General features: G+C 42.3%; 1 protein-coding gene across 3 annotated transcripts in view; it reads left to right on the forward strand.

Annotated features, from left to right (window-relative positions):
• LOC146964911 (hyccin 2) overlaps nt 1–12,781 on the forward strand; it is a 42,773-nt gene extending 29,992 nt beyond the window's left edge. For 2 of the 3 annotated variants that reach the window (XM_085765826.1, XM_085765825.1), the window contains exons 8-13: nt 250–345; nt 1,166–1,282; nt 3,764–3,851; nt 4,034–4,190; nt 4,945–5,136; nt 8,219–12,781. In XM_085765826.1, coding sequence (XP_085621952.1) covers nt 250–345; nt 1,166–1,282; nt 3,764–3,851; nt 4,034–4,190; nt 4,945–5,136; nt 8,219–8,886 — 1,318 coding nt within the window. In that variant the 3' untranslated portion in view covers nt 8,887–12,781. The remainder of the gene's footprint in view (nt 1–249; nt 346–1,165; nt 1,283–3,763; nt 3,852–4,033; nt 4,191–4,944; nt 5,137–8,218) is intronic. The other variant, XM_085765827.1, reaches the window with a different exon arrangement.
• Nucleotides 12,782–18,202: the final 5,421 nt, after the last annotated feature.

Consider the following 18,202-nt stretch of genomic DNA (forward strand, 5'->3'; position numbering starts at 1 on the left):
CGATGTAAGCACTGTGCTTATCAGGCTATTTAACAGTTCACAGAGCTGATAAATTGCCTGATGAAGTCTGTGTAATTGTCTCCAGTAAAGGTGTCAAAAACAAAATGTTAGAAAATGTTGTAAACAAAAGTAGATGAGCTGAGATTCAACTGATATTGGGTTAATGAAATCTTAACTTTTTAAATTTCTTTCTTAAAATATTTAATTGGACCATAATAAGAGTGTATTGTTGTGTTTAATGGTTCTCAGGTTTGAAGTGCTGTGTTTCCTCATGCTGTGCTACAACTCTGCTGTGGTCTACATGCCCCTATCTTCCTACCAGTCAGTCTGCAGAATGAGCACAAGGTGAGAAAAAAAACCCACAAGTAAAGCACATGTGTCTATTTTTTATTTTCTTTCTCTTTTTATTTTGCCCTTTTGCCCACAGTTTTGTCCTTTTAGTACACAATTAGTGACCTCCCTCTCCCTTCATCTACCTTCATTACACGCTCTCCTGAAACGAGGATTAAATCCCCTCCCCTACCCTGTGGCTATACGCTAACCTCGATACCGACCGTCCTCTTTGCGGGAGGATTTTATTATAGCGATTTCATTAGATCTCAGTTGTGTGTGTGATTGGCCAAATGAAAGCATCACAGCTGGATACCTGTCTTAGTCTGTCTGCCTTGGAAACCCCAGGGTTAGGGGAGAGAATCGATGTGGAATTCACACTATGAGACAGTGAACAGGATCTGCAGACGGCTCAGGATATGAAGACTTCCCTACTGCGAGCCAGAAGTCAGACAACGCCTGAAGCAAGCTTAGTCTAGACAGAGGGCAAACTGTGGCTATGAAGATTTTAGAGCATGAGAACAATGCGCTCTCCCATGGTCTAACTTTGCCCGACCTTTAAAGGTGTAAAGTAGTTAAAATTTGACTCCCCCTGGTCAGTGTTTGATGTGTTTCCTTTTTGTTTAGTTTACTCAGTTAGCAACTGATGTTTCTTTTTTTTCCAACCTCTGCTTCTTCCTAAGGCGGTTTAGGGGCACTGAGATTTGAAACGGCAAAACAACTCTGAACTTAAGTCTGAACATCACCTCCCAATCCCCCTCCCTGTGCCTGAGCCTCATTCAGGATGACTTTACTCACCGTACTCATTGCTTGTTTATGTGTTTTACCTCCTCAGGTTGTGTGTTTGTGGCTTCCCCCGGCAACAACAGAAGCTTTGGAGGGAACCATGCAACCGCGTGCTGCTGGACCCTGAGTTCATGGTGCAGATGCTGACTGCTGTTTATCACGCCATGTATGTATCTGATAGAACAAGTTTTGAACACATCAACATATCATCACCCTTTAAGCAAACAGTTCTGTATTTTTTCATCCAGCATTTACAAAGTAACATCATCATTTTTTAGATTTTGTGTTTCCGGCCACGTGGTGGAAGTACTCACTCTCTCCTCCTCTAGCTCTGTTTTTAGCTCCTACCAACTCCTGAAGGACCTATTTCCCACAGGAGTTGGTCTCTTTAAAGGAGCTAAATACTCAACTATCTTCTCCGGCTAATTTTACATCCTGAGCTTTGTGCTTAGTAGTGTACAGTGAGTTTTACCACTGATAACAGCCGCCTGCTGCTGGTACTAACCAGACCGAGCTGAAACTTGTGTACAAGCTATGTAAAGAAGAGTGCAGTTGCAGATTTAGGTAATAACTAATCTCAGATAGAAACATGCCAGTGGAATAGGTCAACAAATGTTACACACTCACACTGTTTCTGACACCTCCATAGTCTCACTCTCCCCTGCCATGTTCAATCAGCCAGGTGTATTCGACACCGGTCGCTTTAGGTCTCCAACAGCTCCGATGGCAAGTTGTTCCCAGTTGCAGCCCGAGGTCCTCAGTCAAACCTCTGTTAGCGATTCCAACATCTTGGCTCTGGACTTGGTGTGACTGCACCTTTTTTAATAAGGTGCCCACTCTGTGTAACAACCTCCCTTAAGAGACTAGATTGACAAATAGCTCTTCAGACATATTTCTAAAGACATAATTTTACGTAATTTTTAAAAGAATTTTCTCCTTCCAATGTTGTAAAAACTTCAAATCGTTTTAATGTTTTTTATTGTTTGTCTTTTGTAAAGCACTTGGTGACTTTGTTTTGAGAGGTGCTGCATAATTAAAACTGATTATTATCTGTTCCCTTATGAAAAAGCAAACACAATATTTCTCATATTTGTTATTTGCCTCTGTGGGACATCTCTAATGAGGACAGTCTCAATTCTGTTTTAGAAAATTTCCTAACAGCGTATGCAAGCTCTCGACCAAGGACAGCAGCTCCCCACTGTACAGACCGATTACATCGGCAGTGCATTGTGGGAGCAGGTGATTTCATCCCCTATGAGGACAGTCGTTGCAAAGCTGATTACTGCTCCTCGATGACAGCTCATCCTCAGAGATGGATCCCCTGATATAGTGACTGGAATCACCACTGTTAAGGATGGTGTAGCAAGGGGAGTGGGAGGGACTGAGTATGCATTCTGCCTCATCACCCCCATGAGAGTACACAGCAGCAATCAGGAGATTGGACCAGTCAAAAAAAAAAAAAAACCCTGAAAAAATCCTGACTGTGTGAGAGAGAGAAAGAGTGTGAGAATAATAGCCTTTTTCGTAATCCCTACCATAGGTCACCTCAGTGCCAGCTGGAGCTCTCATATTCACCCTTGGCCCAAGCAGGCGCACGTGAAGGGCAGATAAACATGAATCCACAGCTTGGCATTTGCGGAGGACACTCTGAGATTTAGGTTAATATGTTCGCTAATGCTACTGCAGTGTAGTGCCAAATTAAGAGAGAGAGGGAGAGACAAATACTGTAGAGACACAGAGGCCAAATACTGTATGTTTGTTTTTTTTGTTGTTGGGGGGGTTTGTTTTTTTGTATACCGTCTAGAGCTTCTTCTTTTTTTCTTTTTTTCTAGCCTTCGCAACATCAGAGAGTCTGTTTTTACCTGCCCATTCATCCCTCTCTTTTCATCTTGAGTCTAAAAGGAACCCCAGGCATTTGTCCTTGGCTGTGTGATTGTTGCATGTGCAGGGACGGATCAAAGGGAGTTCAGCCGTGCGGCCGTGCTTTTTATGTTTCCGCATCAGCACGGGCCAGACCTGGAGACTATTGTTTCTGGTTTGTCTGTATGTACGTGCGTCCCATTCTCGTGGCACTATCAAATCTGGCACCAACATTCACTAGCACTCATGGATGACCTGATTAGATTTCGTCGTTAAAGGTAAAAAATAAAAAAAAAGGTGACCTCACAAAAAAAGACAAAACTCGATTTTGGCTTTGCAAAAGAAATTTGTCCATAAAATCTCGGGCCAGTTTCTCCAAATTTGGTGCAAATGTTTACTTGGACTCAAAGTGACTAGATTTTGGCGGTCAAAGGTCACGGTGATGGTGACTTCAAAAAAAGTTGTGACATCTTGAGAACACAAAAGGTGGTTTTGGCTTATGTAATTTATTCATTGGTGTTGTTTCTTTCATCCCACTCTCATGATGTGTCATCATTATCTATAAAATGTGACTCTGTCACACCAATGTTTGTCCAACCTGTGTCTTCAAAACAGCGAGGTGTAATCGCTGTGGCCACAGGCATTACTTAATAACTAAAAATATTTCATGGGAAAGTGAGTCACACATCAAGGCATTGTGTCAGACACTGTTTTCTTAAATGAGTTCACAACATGACTTTGTTTTACATGCCCATGTTTGTACATTTGTGTTTTGTGTTTTTCATAGATACAATGGAGAGTGGGAGATGGGCCGGGAAGCACTGGAGGACATTCTGTACCGAGCTCAGCTGGAGCTTTACTCCCAGCCGCTCCTGGTAAGACCAACGGTGTCGTCTGCGTTGAGTTTATTATACACAGTAACTGTAGAGCCCAAGTCAAATAAAAATACTTAAGAAAAAATCAATGCTTTTGATCTGCCATAAATATTGCCATGGCTTTGTGCTTCAGTCATTTAACAGCATATTGCTCTGCTTCTGTCTGTGTGTGTGACCTCCAGCTCGGGAACGCCATGAAGAACTCGCTGCCAGAAAGTGCTCCCGACGAACCGCGGGGGCGCAAGGTGCTCCAGGTGGAGGTGACGCCCACCATCAGCCGCATCTCCATCTCGGCCATCACCACCGCGTCCATACGGCGCCACCGCTGGAAACGAGAGGGTAAGGCTAGATGCCCGGGAGCAGCGGGAGGAAAACTTGCCATCATGGCTGCAGCACACAGCGAAGCGAACAAGAGAGATCTCAGTAGATGTGACGGCACGGTAGATTCATTGCGATACCCTTTTTTGTCATCCTCATTAGTAATTTAGCACCCTGGGGTAGGTGGGCAAGAAAGTTGTACAAGGAAAGACCAGTGTCCAGTTAACCTGACGAGCTGTTACTTTTTGTTCTTTTGATCTGTCAAAGGCCACAAGAGGCATCTAATTGGTGAGAAAATGACTTTTCTGGTGTTTGTCCCTATCAATGAGAAGAAAAACCTCTTTCTTGTGTAACCTAAATGCACCATTAGCATCATCCAAATGGTGTTTCAAGGCAGTTATTGTATGTAATGTGGTCATATAGTCTCTGTGTTGCAGTGCTTGTGCCACTCACTGTTTCTTATTGCTCTTAATTTTATTTTATTTTTTTGCTTGTTTTGTCTATTAAGTCTGTGCTGTGCTTCGTATCACCAGTTAAAACGAAGGTTTGTGTTTGAAGAGAAACTCACAACAAAATGGTGCCTGTAGATGGACTTTTAATGGGGCAATTGGTTTTTAAAACATTATTGCAGCCTTTTTTTTCTCTCTATTTCCTTATCTGCACATGAATTTACAGACCACTGTTTGGCCTGCTGTGCCCATGATGAGACCGGAATCGGTTGAGGCTTGCTGCCACTAAAGAAACGCATCTCCCCGTCTTTGTTGTTGACTCCCAGATTGTTTTGACTACTCAACCGAAGCCGAGTTGAGCCTCAACGTCAATACTCCTAGCCTCGCCCAGCACCAGCACCACCACCACCACCACCACTCTCCCTGGGACGCAGCAGCCCAAGAGGAAAGAGGAGGGCGGGCTCACAGCCACCACAGCAGCAGCAGCAGCAGCATCATTCCCCCCATCACACTTGAGGGTAGGGGAAAGGGGCAGACGCCCAGAGCAGAGGGGATCTCAGGAGGAGGTGTACCTTCGATCTGCATCCTCCCAATCCTCCTCCTACACCTCCTCCTCCTCCTCCTTCTGCCCCTCTTCAAGTTGAGGGGGGTTAATTCTGCCGTTCCCCTTCTGGCCTCCTCTTCACTTCCCCAGAGTATACTAACTCATCCAGTCTGAGACCCTCAGCCAAATACCCCTCTGCTACCAGACTACTGCTATTTTGCATCTCAGCGAAGAGTGGAAGAGTCGCCTATTCTGGGTTTGAAGGAAGTGCAGCTAGTGGCCATTTTGCATGGGGCCTGTCATCATGCCATATCCTCTTTATCCTCATCATGCCTACTCCAGTGTACTTTAGACTGCCGCCCTTGTCACTCACTGAGCATGTTCAGTGCCAAACCTGCAGCTTGACCCTTTTACTCTGGGCTTTCTCAACCCTCCATCTCTGATAATTGGTGTCATGGATTTATTTTTTCCGTAGCGTTAAGAGGAAAAATACATCCTTCTTTTTTTTTTTTTTTTTTTTTTTTTTTTTACAAAACTGGCAGAGAGTACCCGACATCTTGTTCTCGTACTGCCCCCTCACAGTGTTTGACAGCACCATAAGGTTTTGGTCACTCAGGCCAGCAGCACCCATCTGCTGCCATCATTCTGCAGGAAGAGGCTTTCCATTTTAGTCCAGCAGCCTTATCTCTACCATATACTAAGTTTGTGTCGCACAGCACACTACGTGTCTTTTTCCTCAGCTCAGTGAGTGGGAACGAGCCCTTCATCATGCATGTGCACGCTACAGCAAGCTTCGAAAAATTTCCGCAATAACACAAAACCTTCTGACACTAACACTTCAAATGGCAAGGCCCAATGAATCGACCGAATGTTGTCAAAGTCGAAAAAAAAACAAAAAAACAAACGATACTTTGTACAGGAAAAGCTACGCCACTGCCAGGACCTATGATACGGCCCATTTTGTCTTGTTGAATGTTTGTCCATTTCCATGCGTGGTCTTGAAACATCATTCAGATCCTTTGAAATGACAGAAGATCGGCTCCTTCCTTGGCTTTACGGTCAGTGTTTGCCATCCTGTCCTCTTCCTACGATCTTTCATTGAACTTGGTGCAGCAGAGGTGATTGAACCTGCCACCCACTTTAGAGAGAACAACAGTAACTATTTTAGAAGAGTGATCGCTCAGTGTTTATGTACAATTACTGTACTTTCTTTTTTAAATGCATGGCCTTTAGTTGTGGCTGCATGTCAAAACCATTTAACTAGATATTGTTTTATTATTGTTTTTTCCCCCCTAGGATTCCCCTTCATTTTATTTTATATTCTGGAAATATTCAATTATCAGAAAAGAGTTTTAAAATGGTTCCTGCTTAATTGCTACAAAATTACGCCAACTCACTGTTTACTGCAGTGGATTAACCTCTGCACGCTGTTGTTTGTGGAATACTGAAATGAGTGCAAACCAATGGCAAGCGGCATTATGTAAGTAAAATGTAGTCAGAAGGATAAAGACCTCGCAAAAAGTCCTTCAGCCTCGGCTGTATGTGCAGCGTTTGGACTTCTGAGCTTTTCACTCTTCATCTAGAACTGGGTTGAGCTTGTGACGGCTGGCAGCCTGGCCCATTTAGCCTGGTGGGCTGTCAGCTCTAACTGGAGTGCTACTGATCTGATGAGGTGAATGGACTCGCCTCAGCGGTCCACACAGATTGGCAGGCTCGTCTCGGCCCGGTCAACCATGTGACCGCTGGGCCGGTGTTACAGGAGAAACGAGGGGACGGGGCAGGAGAGCATGCGTCTTCTCCTCATGTTATGTGCATGTCAGTCCAGACCTTTTCTTCTCGATTTCTCCATTTCTTTTTCTGGTGCTGCCTGTGATTCCCTGTCGTCCAGTTCTGCTTGTCCCAGCGATGCATGACGGAGACACGCACAGTTCTGTCTCTTCTTTTAACAGGCTTTACCCTGCATATTGTTTGTCAGTAACATGCTTTTTCCCCCCTTAATTTATCATTTTTTTTCCATTTTTCTTCCAGCTCTCAAATAGCCAATGACAAATCAACGATGAAGTTTTAAATGAACGATAATGAGTAATGTGTCATTGGTGTGTCTGGAGAGTTCTACTAAGTTGTCACCAGAGGTTAATCAATGTGTTTAATATTTATTGAATAAGCCACTTACTGTATATTGGGAAAATTATTGAACTCGCACTTTTCCTAAACAAACAGATAGTCAGATTTAGTCAATCTGGATTGCACCACCAGAGCTCAAGGTCACTCTACACTATATTGAATTGTTCCCATGTCTGGTGAATAATGAGTGAGCTAATGAAGCACTGTGCTCTGTTGAGTGTCACTGTGCTGCCAAATGATCTAGCTTACTCATTATTAAATTATTTATCAGAACCCTAAATGTTATTATTGTTATTGCTCAGATGAATTAGTTTGTTGCCAGTTAAGTATCAGCAGCAAAGGTTTTGCCTTTTTCCTGGATTAATAGTGATAGTGTTAATAGTGTTAGCACTAAAATATTAATATTTATTTAATTCTTATTTTTTAAATTCTTAATTGAGCCCTGAAAGGCAAGTGAATATTTATTTATTAGGATCAATCCTATTTTTTTTGTTTTTGTAGTCACCAAAACTTATTAACTTCAACTTTTTTTTTCTTCCACAAAAAACATTTACTAAGAATACTCTCAATAATTAAAAAATACATTTATAGCCAAGAGATGTAACAGGTTACATAACCTAATACATTATGAATATAATTTCATCTTTGTTTTTATTTCCCTCCAGAAGAAAACGACCACTGAAAGATGTTCATACTGATGGAAAAAAAACCCTGATTGAAATAATAGTGGCAAAAAGATTAATTAAAAATAAAGAAAAATCACTTAAGAGCTTCCATAATATATTCTCCACAGGACTTAATGTAAAATTTTCATCACAGTCGAATTATATTCAACTTTGTCAGCATAACCTTTATCATTGTCTGCCTCACTCACTATTCTCTTTGTCTACCATGCTCTCTCTTTCTTTGTGTTCTTGCATGTCCATGTTCAGATGCTGATGGTATGAGCGGCGGGGAGGATTCCTTCAACGTCAACGACCCGGACGAGGGTTTCTCCTCTGGGGCGTCCAACAGCAGCCAGCCCAGCGGCACCAAGGCGGGCAGCAGCATGGGCCAGCGGGGCGGCAGCCTGAACAGTAGCAGCAGCAGCATCAAAAAAGCCATCACAGCCCGACTGTCTCGGGACAGGGAGAAAGAGAGAGAGCGGGAGAAGGAGAGGGAGCGAGAGAGGGCGGCAGAAAAACAGGCAGAGCTGTCTGCGGACCACCAGGCCGCCGTGAGGAGGCATCACCAGAGGCAGCAGTCGCCTCCAGCCAGCATCACCCTGGACGCCATCCAGCTGAGCCCCATAAAGAAGCACCTGAGCTTCCCCGCGGGGCCAGCGCTGGTGCGGACTGGCAGCACGTCCTCCAGCAAGTCCTTTGACTGCATGAATTTCAACCTGAACGGAGGCGAGGACGAGCGGGAGGAGGTGCTGGGAGGCTCCGACAAGGAAGGAGGGCTCCCAGCGGGAGGCTCCCACCGCCACTCCACCATCAGCCTGCAAGAGGAGCATCTCATCAGGCCAGAGGACGCCCAGGACCTGCTGTCTCCTGGAGCGCCCCTCACCAAGCAGTCCCGCTCCCCCAGCTTCAACATGCAGATCATATCACAGGTCTAACATGCAGCGCAGGGCACAGAAGACACACAATCACACACACAGACACACACACACACACACACACAATACCTACTCAAAACACACACCCTCATGCAGATTTTCACTGCAACTCTTTACAGCCCTCCTCCGACAACTTCTGTCTACCTATCTGTGTTGGTGTGTGTGTGCGTGCGTGCGTGCGGGTGTGCACGTGTGTGAGTTGTGTCTCCTCCCTTTCAACATCCATTACACTTACAATCATGCAGTTACTGAGAAGGCAACAGGAAAAAAGCAGCGAGTCATGACTGTTCACTGCTGTGTCTACAGTGGAGTGTAAAAAGAGTCCAGCATCCTCCCGTCTGAACCAAGCTGAGTATTCCACATAGAAAGGGAGGAAACGTAGAGAGAAAAGCCGTAAGGAAGCCACGCTAGCTGTAGGGGGTACATGACATTTCAGATTTTTTGAGTTCCTGACTGAATCAGTCAACATGAATCAGCAATAACACTTCCCCATGCAGAGAAGAGTGAGGATGATTGCTCTTTCTCTCCATTCCTTCCCTTTTCATTCCCGGGCTCACGTGCAATCGTTCTTGCTGATCATCTTCCTCGTTAATTGCTTTTTTTTAATCAGGCAAAAATGATTTTATGAAAAAAAAAAAAATCTTTAAATGTTTAGTTTTTTTTTATTACAATCCAAAGAAGGTAGCATTTGTTTTGTTTTGGGGTTTTTTTTTCTTCACTTAATTTGACAATGATTTTGTCAAAATCAGTCAGACTCAAGTGATTCAGCCCACAACCTTCATTTTATTCTGAAATTCTAATAATAACCAACTGATTTGATCAGTAAAATCAAAACTTTTACGATTGTTATAAAACCAAACCAGAATGTGGTTAGGGCTCGTCTTGCCCCAGAGTTTTAACTGAAACCACAAAAGGAAACAGTTCGTCTTGTGACTTGATTTGAAATCTGAAGCTGAATCTGGCAGGAGAACTGTATCTAAACATTGTAGGTTTGTGTGTGAAGCTGAAAGCGATGACTGTATTTTATATAATGGTTTGTTCATCTGGTTTAAACTATTGAATGGGTCTTTCCACCTGAAATCACTCTGGTTGGTTGGTTGGTCTGTTTTTGAGGCGTTTGTGTGGTGTCATGTCTGAGCTGGTGAATTACTGCCCCCCGGAGGCTCATTCTAGTCACTGTCGTAGTCAGTGGAAACCACCACCACTACCACCTCGTGTTTTGTGCTCTGATTGGATGCTCATGAAACATTTTGTTCTACCTCATTGTGTGTTCAACCTGCCACTCAGACACTTGTCTCCCAATCCCATGCAGGATTTAAAGACCCCAATAAGGTTTGAAACTGGAGCGCTTCACCGGTTGGGGGATTATATAGTGGGGAACCGATATGGTTTCGCACTGCAACTGTAATGACACTGTAAAATCTTTGTCTGTTTGTGTTAAGAGTTGTGACTGAATATCTGGTCCTGCATTTCAGTTCAATCACATCATGCACAAAAAATCTAGCTGCAAAACAAGAACACGACTGTCTTCAGGTTTCTGTCATATATCAAACAACCACACTGGGATTAACCTGATTATTTTAGTTCCCTTAGAAATGTCCTGCTTATCTCTTCTTCTTCTTTTTTTTATGTAATGATTTTGGAAGTGCAATTTTTCTTTTATCCTCATGTGCATGGAGTGGGATCTTCTCTGTTGTTAAATGCCTACATCTGCGCACAGTGCTAGCTAGCCTTCTGTAGTGCTCCCTGCCCAGACTGACTCATGGCGTCAACAGTGCAGGCGCTTGTCCGCATGTTTAGTGCCCCTGCAAAGCACTGCTGTTTCGGATTGCGTGAAACAGCCAACAAGCCAAACCCAAGTCTCGTCTTTGCCAGATGTGCCAACACACATCCTCTCCTTAAGGATTTTTTTTTTGCTTGGGTGTCTTATGTTACAATGCCTCTTTTTTTCAGTTTACTTGTCTTATTTTAAAGTTAAGGCACAATAAAAGGGATGTTTGGACGTATGGCTCAACGTGCCCTTAGATGCAGCTTCACCTTTTTTTTTTTCTTTTTTTTTTGCCATGAAATTTCTTTTCACTCATCACGGTGTGCGCCGCGCCACACTGTACTTTCACAATCATTACTGAGCTTTGCTGTTCACATGTAAAAGCAGTATATTATGCGTCTGTGTACTGTAGGTGTCTGCTGTTGTATTGCATTTACCACGTCTTGCTTATGTGCTCGTCGAAAAATGAGGATTGAATGATTTGATGTATATAAAAGTCAGTTCAGTCTGCAGTGAAAATCTCACACGCTCATGCTCCTGCTGGTCTAGAAACCTACACAGCTGCTGCTCCTGGTCCCGAGTGAGTCCTTGTGTGCGCTTTAGCCTTAAAACAGTTCAGGCCAAAAAGCCTTGATCGACGGCTCTTTGGCCTCACGCATCGTTCCTCCTCCTCTTCCTCCTCTTGCTGGACTGGACTGTGGAGGAGGAAGACGAACAAGAGAGGAGTGTAGCTACAGTTCACACTCTCACCTGGTTTGTCTGCTGTCATCCTTGTGCTGTGTGGCTCTCAGCGAGCCGTGTTCCCACTTTGCTGTATTTTGCTGTGAGTTGAGTGGCACCTTTTTGCTGTTTTTAAAAAACTGGTGATGTGTTCATGTCATTAAATATGAGTGCCCCTGACCGAGATTACCAGCAGCCATGTTGGTACTGTATGTTGACTTAGAGTTAACCCCTCAGTGTCTGGTGTTATTTGCATGTGTTCAGGGCGGGAAATGAACACCAGGCAGCAAACGTCAGTGAAACATTGGCTGTGGCTGATTTTTTTTAGTTTTTTTTTTTAAATCTTCCATTCATTTTGGCTGAATTATCCTCACATGGTCCTCTTACGTTTCAAAAAAACAAAACAAAAAATATTTCTGGAGGTGAAAATGTCTCCTTTTGTGCTCAGTCAGCCACTGCTGCTGGTGGACAAAGTTCATTTCCTGTCCTGCATGTGATAACTGTGGGCTTTGTTTTCATACAGTATAATGCACTTTAATCCATCCACCTCTCTCCTCAAGATAGTTATTGAAATGATATATATAGATGTGCAAATGTGTATACACTCAATGCAGGGTTTTAGTCTCTTTAAAGTAGTACTTCTATGTGATGTCACATCCAACACAATGCTATTTTTGTTAGTCTAAGGGTACAGCTATTTATTTTTTTTCCTTTCAAAACCAAAAAAAAAAAAAGTTACGGGGTCTGGAAGGTCTCAGGAGTTTATCAAGATGCCACATTTAAAAAATAAAAGGCACCACCAAAATTTCTGTTCTTGAGGTCAGAATTGATTCTATGCAACATTTTTCCCCTTTTATTTTTCCTTTTTTTTAATTTTTGATAAACAGGCTTTCATTGATCCTTGTTGGGTGGGATGGGGCAGATGCATTTAAGCTGGTTTTTAAGGTGCAAGTCCTCAACAGTATCCCAATTCAACAATTATGTTTATACACCCTGTGGTGGTGCTACAGAGCGAGGGACCTCTCATGCGGGTGAAATGAGAGGGACCATCCATTTGTCATCTGACTGCCCTCACAGAGAGAGAAAGCCACAACTGGACTTTTGGTGCATGTTGAGCCCTTCTGTCAGTTTGCTGCTCTGTGGCTCAAAGACGTCAGCTGGTGTATGAAATGTAAACAAAGATTATCAGTGATGAATCTAATATAGATGCTTCGAGGGAAGCTGCTGTAAGATGTGATAACACTGTACTATTGATGTTGTATAAATGGAGAGAAAGACTTATTTTAAATCTTGTAAATACCAAATGTACAAAGGTGAGAGCAAGATAAATATAAAAAACTGAAAATCAGTCTGATATGTAGAGAAATTAATCTGTATATTGTTGAATAAATATTGTGCCGTAAAGGATCTGAGTGTCTGTCTGCTCTGTGTGGAAGTTGTTTGATATGTAACTACTTTTTCCCACTCATCACCACAATAGCCTACTGCTTTCAATGTATAAATGATCCTAGTATACATAATAATACTTGTTGATGTTACAAGGAGTAAAACTTACAAGTTTGGATATGAAGATTTGTGTGCTCTATAAAGATAAACTACAAAGCATTAGGAGTTGGACGGTTTGTCTAACAAAATGTGTAAGTTACAGACATTACCCTGGCGTGTTTTGTAGTATATTTGTGTCCTCACTGACCAAATGGCAGTCTATGGCAGATATTTACCAGTTTTTGTTGGCATTTTATATCTACAGTAGTGACTTCACATGATATTGAGCTAAATGTAACACCAACATGTAAGATTTGTGCACCAGGTTAAACTACACTATCACTCAAAGCCATTTATTTGTTTTTGTGTTAAAAAAAAAAAGTCACAATCACATGTTTATTGCAATTACATGTGAAATCAGAGGGCTTTTCTAAAAGGTACTGAAATGCTTCATTGCACAAATACCAATGCACATGGTTCATAGGTTGTGGCTCATCTGATCAGTGGTGCTGTGCTGACACCTGGTGGTGGTGATTCAGAACAGTTCCTTTTAGTTAGGCTACTCATCTGAAAAATGTCCATATCCATTAACTGAGAGTCTCAGGAATGGAGGTTTGGATTTTCCTCTCCATTGTGTCAGTGAATGTGTCTTTCGCGCCTCTGAGGGCCCAATAAGACCCGGACCACACAGCTTTTACACCAGGATGTCAAAAAACTAACTAGAGCTACAGTAACTTATAGAACTGAAGGTATCTTGAGAAATCCTACTTTTATACTTTGATCCTGAACTCCACATATTCTGCCCCACAAAGACATAGATGTTTTAAATGGGCTAAAATCTTAAAGGGCAGATTATTACAAAAACATAAGGAGTGTTGTCACAAATAAGGTCACATTTGCTGGTTACATTTTGTTACAGTTTATCTGTGCTGTTTGTTCTGCCAAGTGTCTCTGGTTTGAGATTACATCTACCATTACAGTGCAAATAAAAGCTTAAACCTAATTTTAGTTTTAAGTTATTGTAATTCATCCCTGGGAAGAAATAAATGTCTGATTTATTGCAAGTGGTTGGGTCACTTTGACCCAGCCACTCATTCATTTCCCCTGCACACCATTGATGACATTGGAGAAAGCAAGTGTTTGGCCCCTATTTGAACTCATGGTGAGTGCTGACAACTAAAGTGCTGCGGTCAAAGCAGTAATTGTTAAAAACCGTATTGATTTTACCACAAGTAGGCAAGTGATGGTAACAGTAACAACATGCAATGCTACCACAAACATGCTATTCCCAGTGCTAAAGAGTAAGAAAACTGTGTAAACAATGCATGAACTTTGTGCTCATATAGGCCAGTTGTTTATGCTGCTACTTAAAAACTACTAACCTGGACATTACAAGTACAGAAATATATTTAGCTCTTCATTCATGGTTATGGTTAGGCAAGCTAACCCCAGTAGCTTTACTAGGGTTTTGATAATGTTGCTAGCTTTAAAACACTTTACATTATAACATTGTGATGCAATCACAAAATCAGCCTGATATCTAAAGTTATCTTGCAACACTAAGTGATTGGTTATTGATTGCATTTAGATGTGGACTTCGAGTAGCCTAAAGCTCCAATAGCAAATTATGGTAGGCCTATTGTAAATAAACTCTTTTTGAATACAAGTGAAGGCGTGTCAGCGGTGATCACTTCTTTTCATCAACACATCAATACACCACAAATACTTCTGGAAGTTTGTGTCTGAGCATATTATTTAAGCTCTGACAACAAACACAAATGAGTTTCAGTGTTTCATTTAAAGATCTGTAAACACTAATGAAAAGGAAATGGAGCAGGTGTGATGTTCATCTTATCATGTGTCTTATAATAGATCCATGCTCCAGAGACTCACTCGTCTTCCAGTGACGACGCTCTGGCCAATCAGGGGAAGGCAGTCGGTTGACGTCACGTTTAGTATCGCTTCGGCTCGCTTGGAACCAGCCTCGCATCACCAGGCTCTTCAGACCAGACTGAAAGCTTCAGACAAGCAGAGTAACGACACGCATTGGTCCGATGGAAGCGCCTCCTGATGGCGGAATATGGGTGTTGCAAAAGTGCCCAAGAACTGACATCTCTGCATTGTTGGTGAATGAGCAAGTGCGGTATTTTCAGGGGTGAAAGTAGTTTTAAATTCTTGCCGGTACTATTACCAAAAGTTATTTTTCTCTGCATTATTGTTATTATTACTGATTTTAATTGGGACATTTTACAACAAACGTTAAACGTGGTACACGTTTCGAAGGCTGGGTCAGGGGTAGACAATAAAGGAAATTTTGAAGATCGCTGGCCCCACCATTCTAACCACTGGCCCAGGACAATGTCAGGTAGCCTATTGATCCCCATAATAAATAAAAAAGAACATATCATAGCCTGCAAACAGCCTGCGGTCTCGCCATCGAGGCTGGAGCTTTCATATCGACACCAATACTAGTAAATTTCCACGATTCTCGATACATATACAATACCACGATTTAATTAGAAGAAAAAAACATGTGCTTCTAAATTGGCTACTTGATTTAATAAATAAATAACAGTTTCTCATCAAACTTGTATTTAAGCTCTAGCCTACTGTGGTTTAACAATTAAGTAAAAACAGAGTTAAAATGGTAAATATGCCCACACACAAACGGAAAGTCATGTAGTCATTACTTTTATCTTCCAGTAGTTCAATGATACAACTGTTGCTGTCATTCATTCACTTTTAGGCTGTTTCCACAGACTGGTGCAAAACTGACTTATTGTTTCATTTTTCAGCTCCGTTTTGTTTTTACACACGTTTGTTTTTTCTCTGCTTGAAACCATCATGGATGTAGCCTACTATGGTCTAAACGCGCACCACCGCTGTGGCGACACCGAGCAGCTGGAGCCGCGCTCACATAAACAGACCGCGAGCTCGACTGTAGCCGCACCAAGACCCAGCGCGTGCTCTGGCACGCGTGTAACGTCCGCGTCGGTCCCGACAGGACTCTCCACGACGCGCTGAGGGCAAAGTTTCACGGTACCGGAAAAAAAGGTTCAGTCTTCAGCAGCAGTGAGCGAGCGGCGCGTCCCGCGGTGCACAGCTGCACACTGCAGCTGCTTGCAGGTGGTGCTGACGTCTCAGGGCGCAGCGCTGCTGCGCACAGAAAGTAGATCATGTCTCTGTCTTTGATCGGGTCGGGATCTTGTAACACTATGTGTTATAATAATAACCGAGACAATTTCACAGAAATCATTTCAAACCACAGGGAATTCATGTGAAATTAGATTTATTATTTTTTTTTACTTTTTATTTTATTTATTTATTTTTATCTCTCTCATGATCTTCCTGGTACTGCGTACCGCCTCTGAATCTTTTAGTGGTACGCAGTACCGGACCGTACCGGCTTACTTTCACCCCTGGGTATTTTCAATAATTTCAGGACATTTATAGATCACCCACGTTAATAGCATCATATTGAGGCCAGATAAACATTACATATAGGCGAGTAAAAAAAAAAAAAAAAAACAGTTTTCTACATGAATGTTTCAATCTACATTTTATAATAAACAAATTAAGTGTAATTTGATATTACCAAGACACCTAAAAACAAAAACACGGCCGTTTTCATCAATTTAGAAGCAAGTGGGCAACACACATGGGTTTTCTGGGCACTTTTGCAATACCCATATCCTGCCAGTCGGGGCGCAAAATGCTTACCACGGGAGTCAATGGTGGTGTCTACAGGGAACCAGAGCTGAGGCGCTACCAAAGAAGTAGCAGGTACCAGGTAGGAGGGGCTGGAGGACAAGAGGATAAAACCAAAGTCAGTAGAGCCGTGCTGTACTGAGCTAGTGGAAAAGCACCAAGAGGAGGTCCCGTCTGACCAGGACTACAACATGATAAAGGAGGAGAACCAGGACCCGGAGCTGGACGCGGTCCACCAGGACAACGAGCTCTCCGGTCCGTCCGGTTCCGGTCCACAGGTCTGTGTTTCTGTTTTCAGTGGGAGCGAGTCAAGAGATGAACATGTTAGCTGCTAGCTGTTGAATATTTTGTGGTTCACAAAAAAGGCCACAACCTAACCTGCCTACTTTATTTCCTGCTGTAGCACTGCTACAGTAGCCTACGTCACTTTATTAAGTTTTAATATTTTTTCATGCGAGAAAGTTTAACGCAGGGGTTCCCAAACTTTTCCACTTGACAATCTAAAAAATGTACGCGGCCCACCTTCATCCCTACATCGACTAAATGATGTGTTCTCAGAGCATTTATTTTATTTTACTTAATGATAAAGATTCAGGACTGAACTGAAAGCAGGGGGCATGTAGGAAGCTCCACAGTCACTAACACAGCGTGCTGATGCTGCCAGTTGGAGGAGCATCCTGACTAAATCCTGAATTACAGAGAAAGGCTTCAGTTTGGGAGGATGACATGAGTTCACTTCATGTTCACTGAGAGTGAGACGGTTCACAAGCCCACAGCTTGGTTTGATTTACATTGTTGTTGTTTTCCTATAACTCTCCAGAAACACCATTCTGTCCAAGTGTCCATTTCATTTTAAAGAATATTAATATTTTATTTTTATTTTAATCATATTTTTTTATTCTAATATTTTCATTATAAAGATGTTCATGCCTCTCTGTTCAATGTTAGACTGCATTAGTTAGGACTAGGGTACCTGCAGTGAGAGGAATAGGCAGCTATCTACTTCATCTGTTATTTTGGTAAAATACAGTAGGATCTCCTTCTATGGATCTTGATGAATATTTAGCTTTTTTACTCTTAAAGTTTTATTGCTCTGACTCACAGTTCACGTCAGCTGAGGTGATCTGCAGGTTATTGTTTCACTTCACTGCTCCGACGCTCCCATGTGTGCGTGTGTCTGTGTACAGCGCTGACACAGACACACACACTGTAACCCTGCATCTACAAGAGCCTGTTCTTCACGCCGTAGACCAGTCAACATATGAGACTAGGGCTGCGATATGAGAAAAAATCCTATCACGATAATTTTTTTCATATCAGTCGATATCGATATATCACGATAGGACTCAAGTCACTGTTTTTGTCAAGCCTAAATGTTCCATCATACTCACACAAGTGAGATTTGAAGATATCAGAAGGTTATTTCTGATTTAAATATTTATTTTCCATCAAAAATTGAACATTTCAGATGTAATGATGAACATATAAAAGCAAGTTTCAGATAAATAAAACTGGTAGGCCTATTATATATGGGTGGTTGACGTGAACTCAAATCCAAAGTGGAAAAAAATATATTTCTAAAATGTATGTCAAATGACACATTATTGTATTGCTTTATATGTGAGTAACTCAAAA

The sequence above is a fragment of the Trachurus japonicus genome, chromosome 21, assembly GCF_045865225.1.
Source record: "Trachurus japonicus isolate A0001 chromosome 21, Traja_1.0".
Lineage (NCBI taxonomy): Eukaryota > Metazoa > Chordata > Actinopteri > Carangiformes > Carangidae > Trachurus > Trachurus japonicus.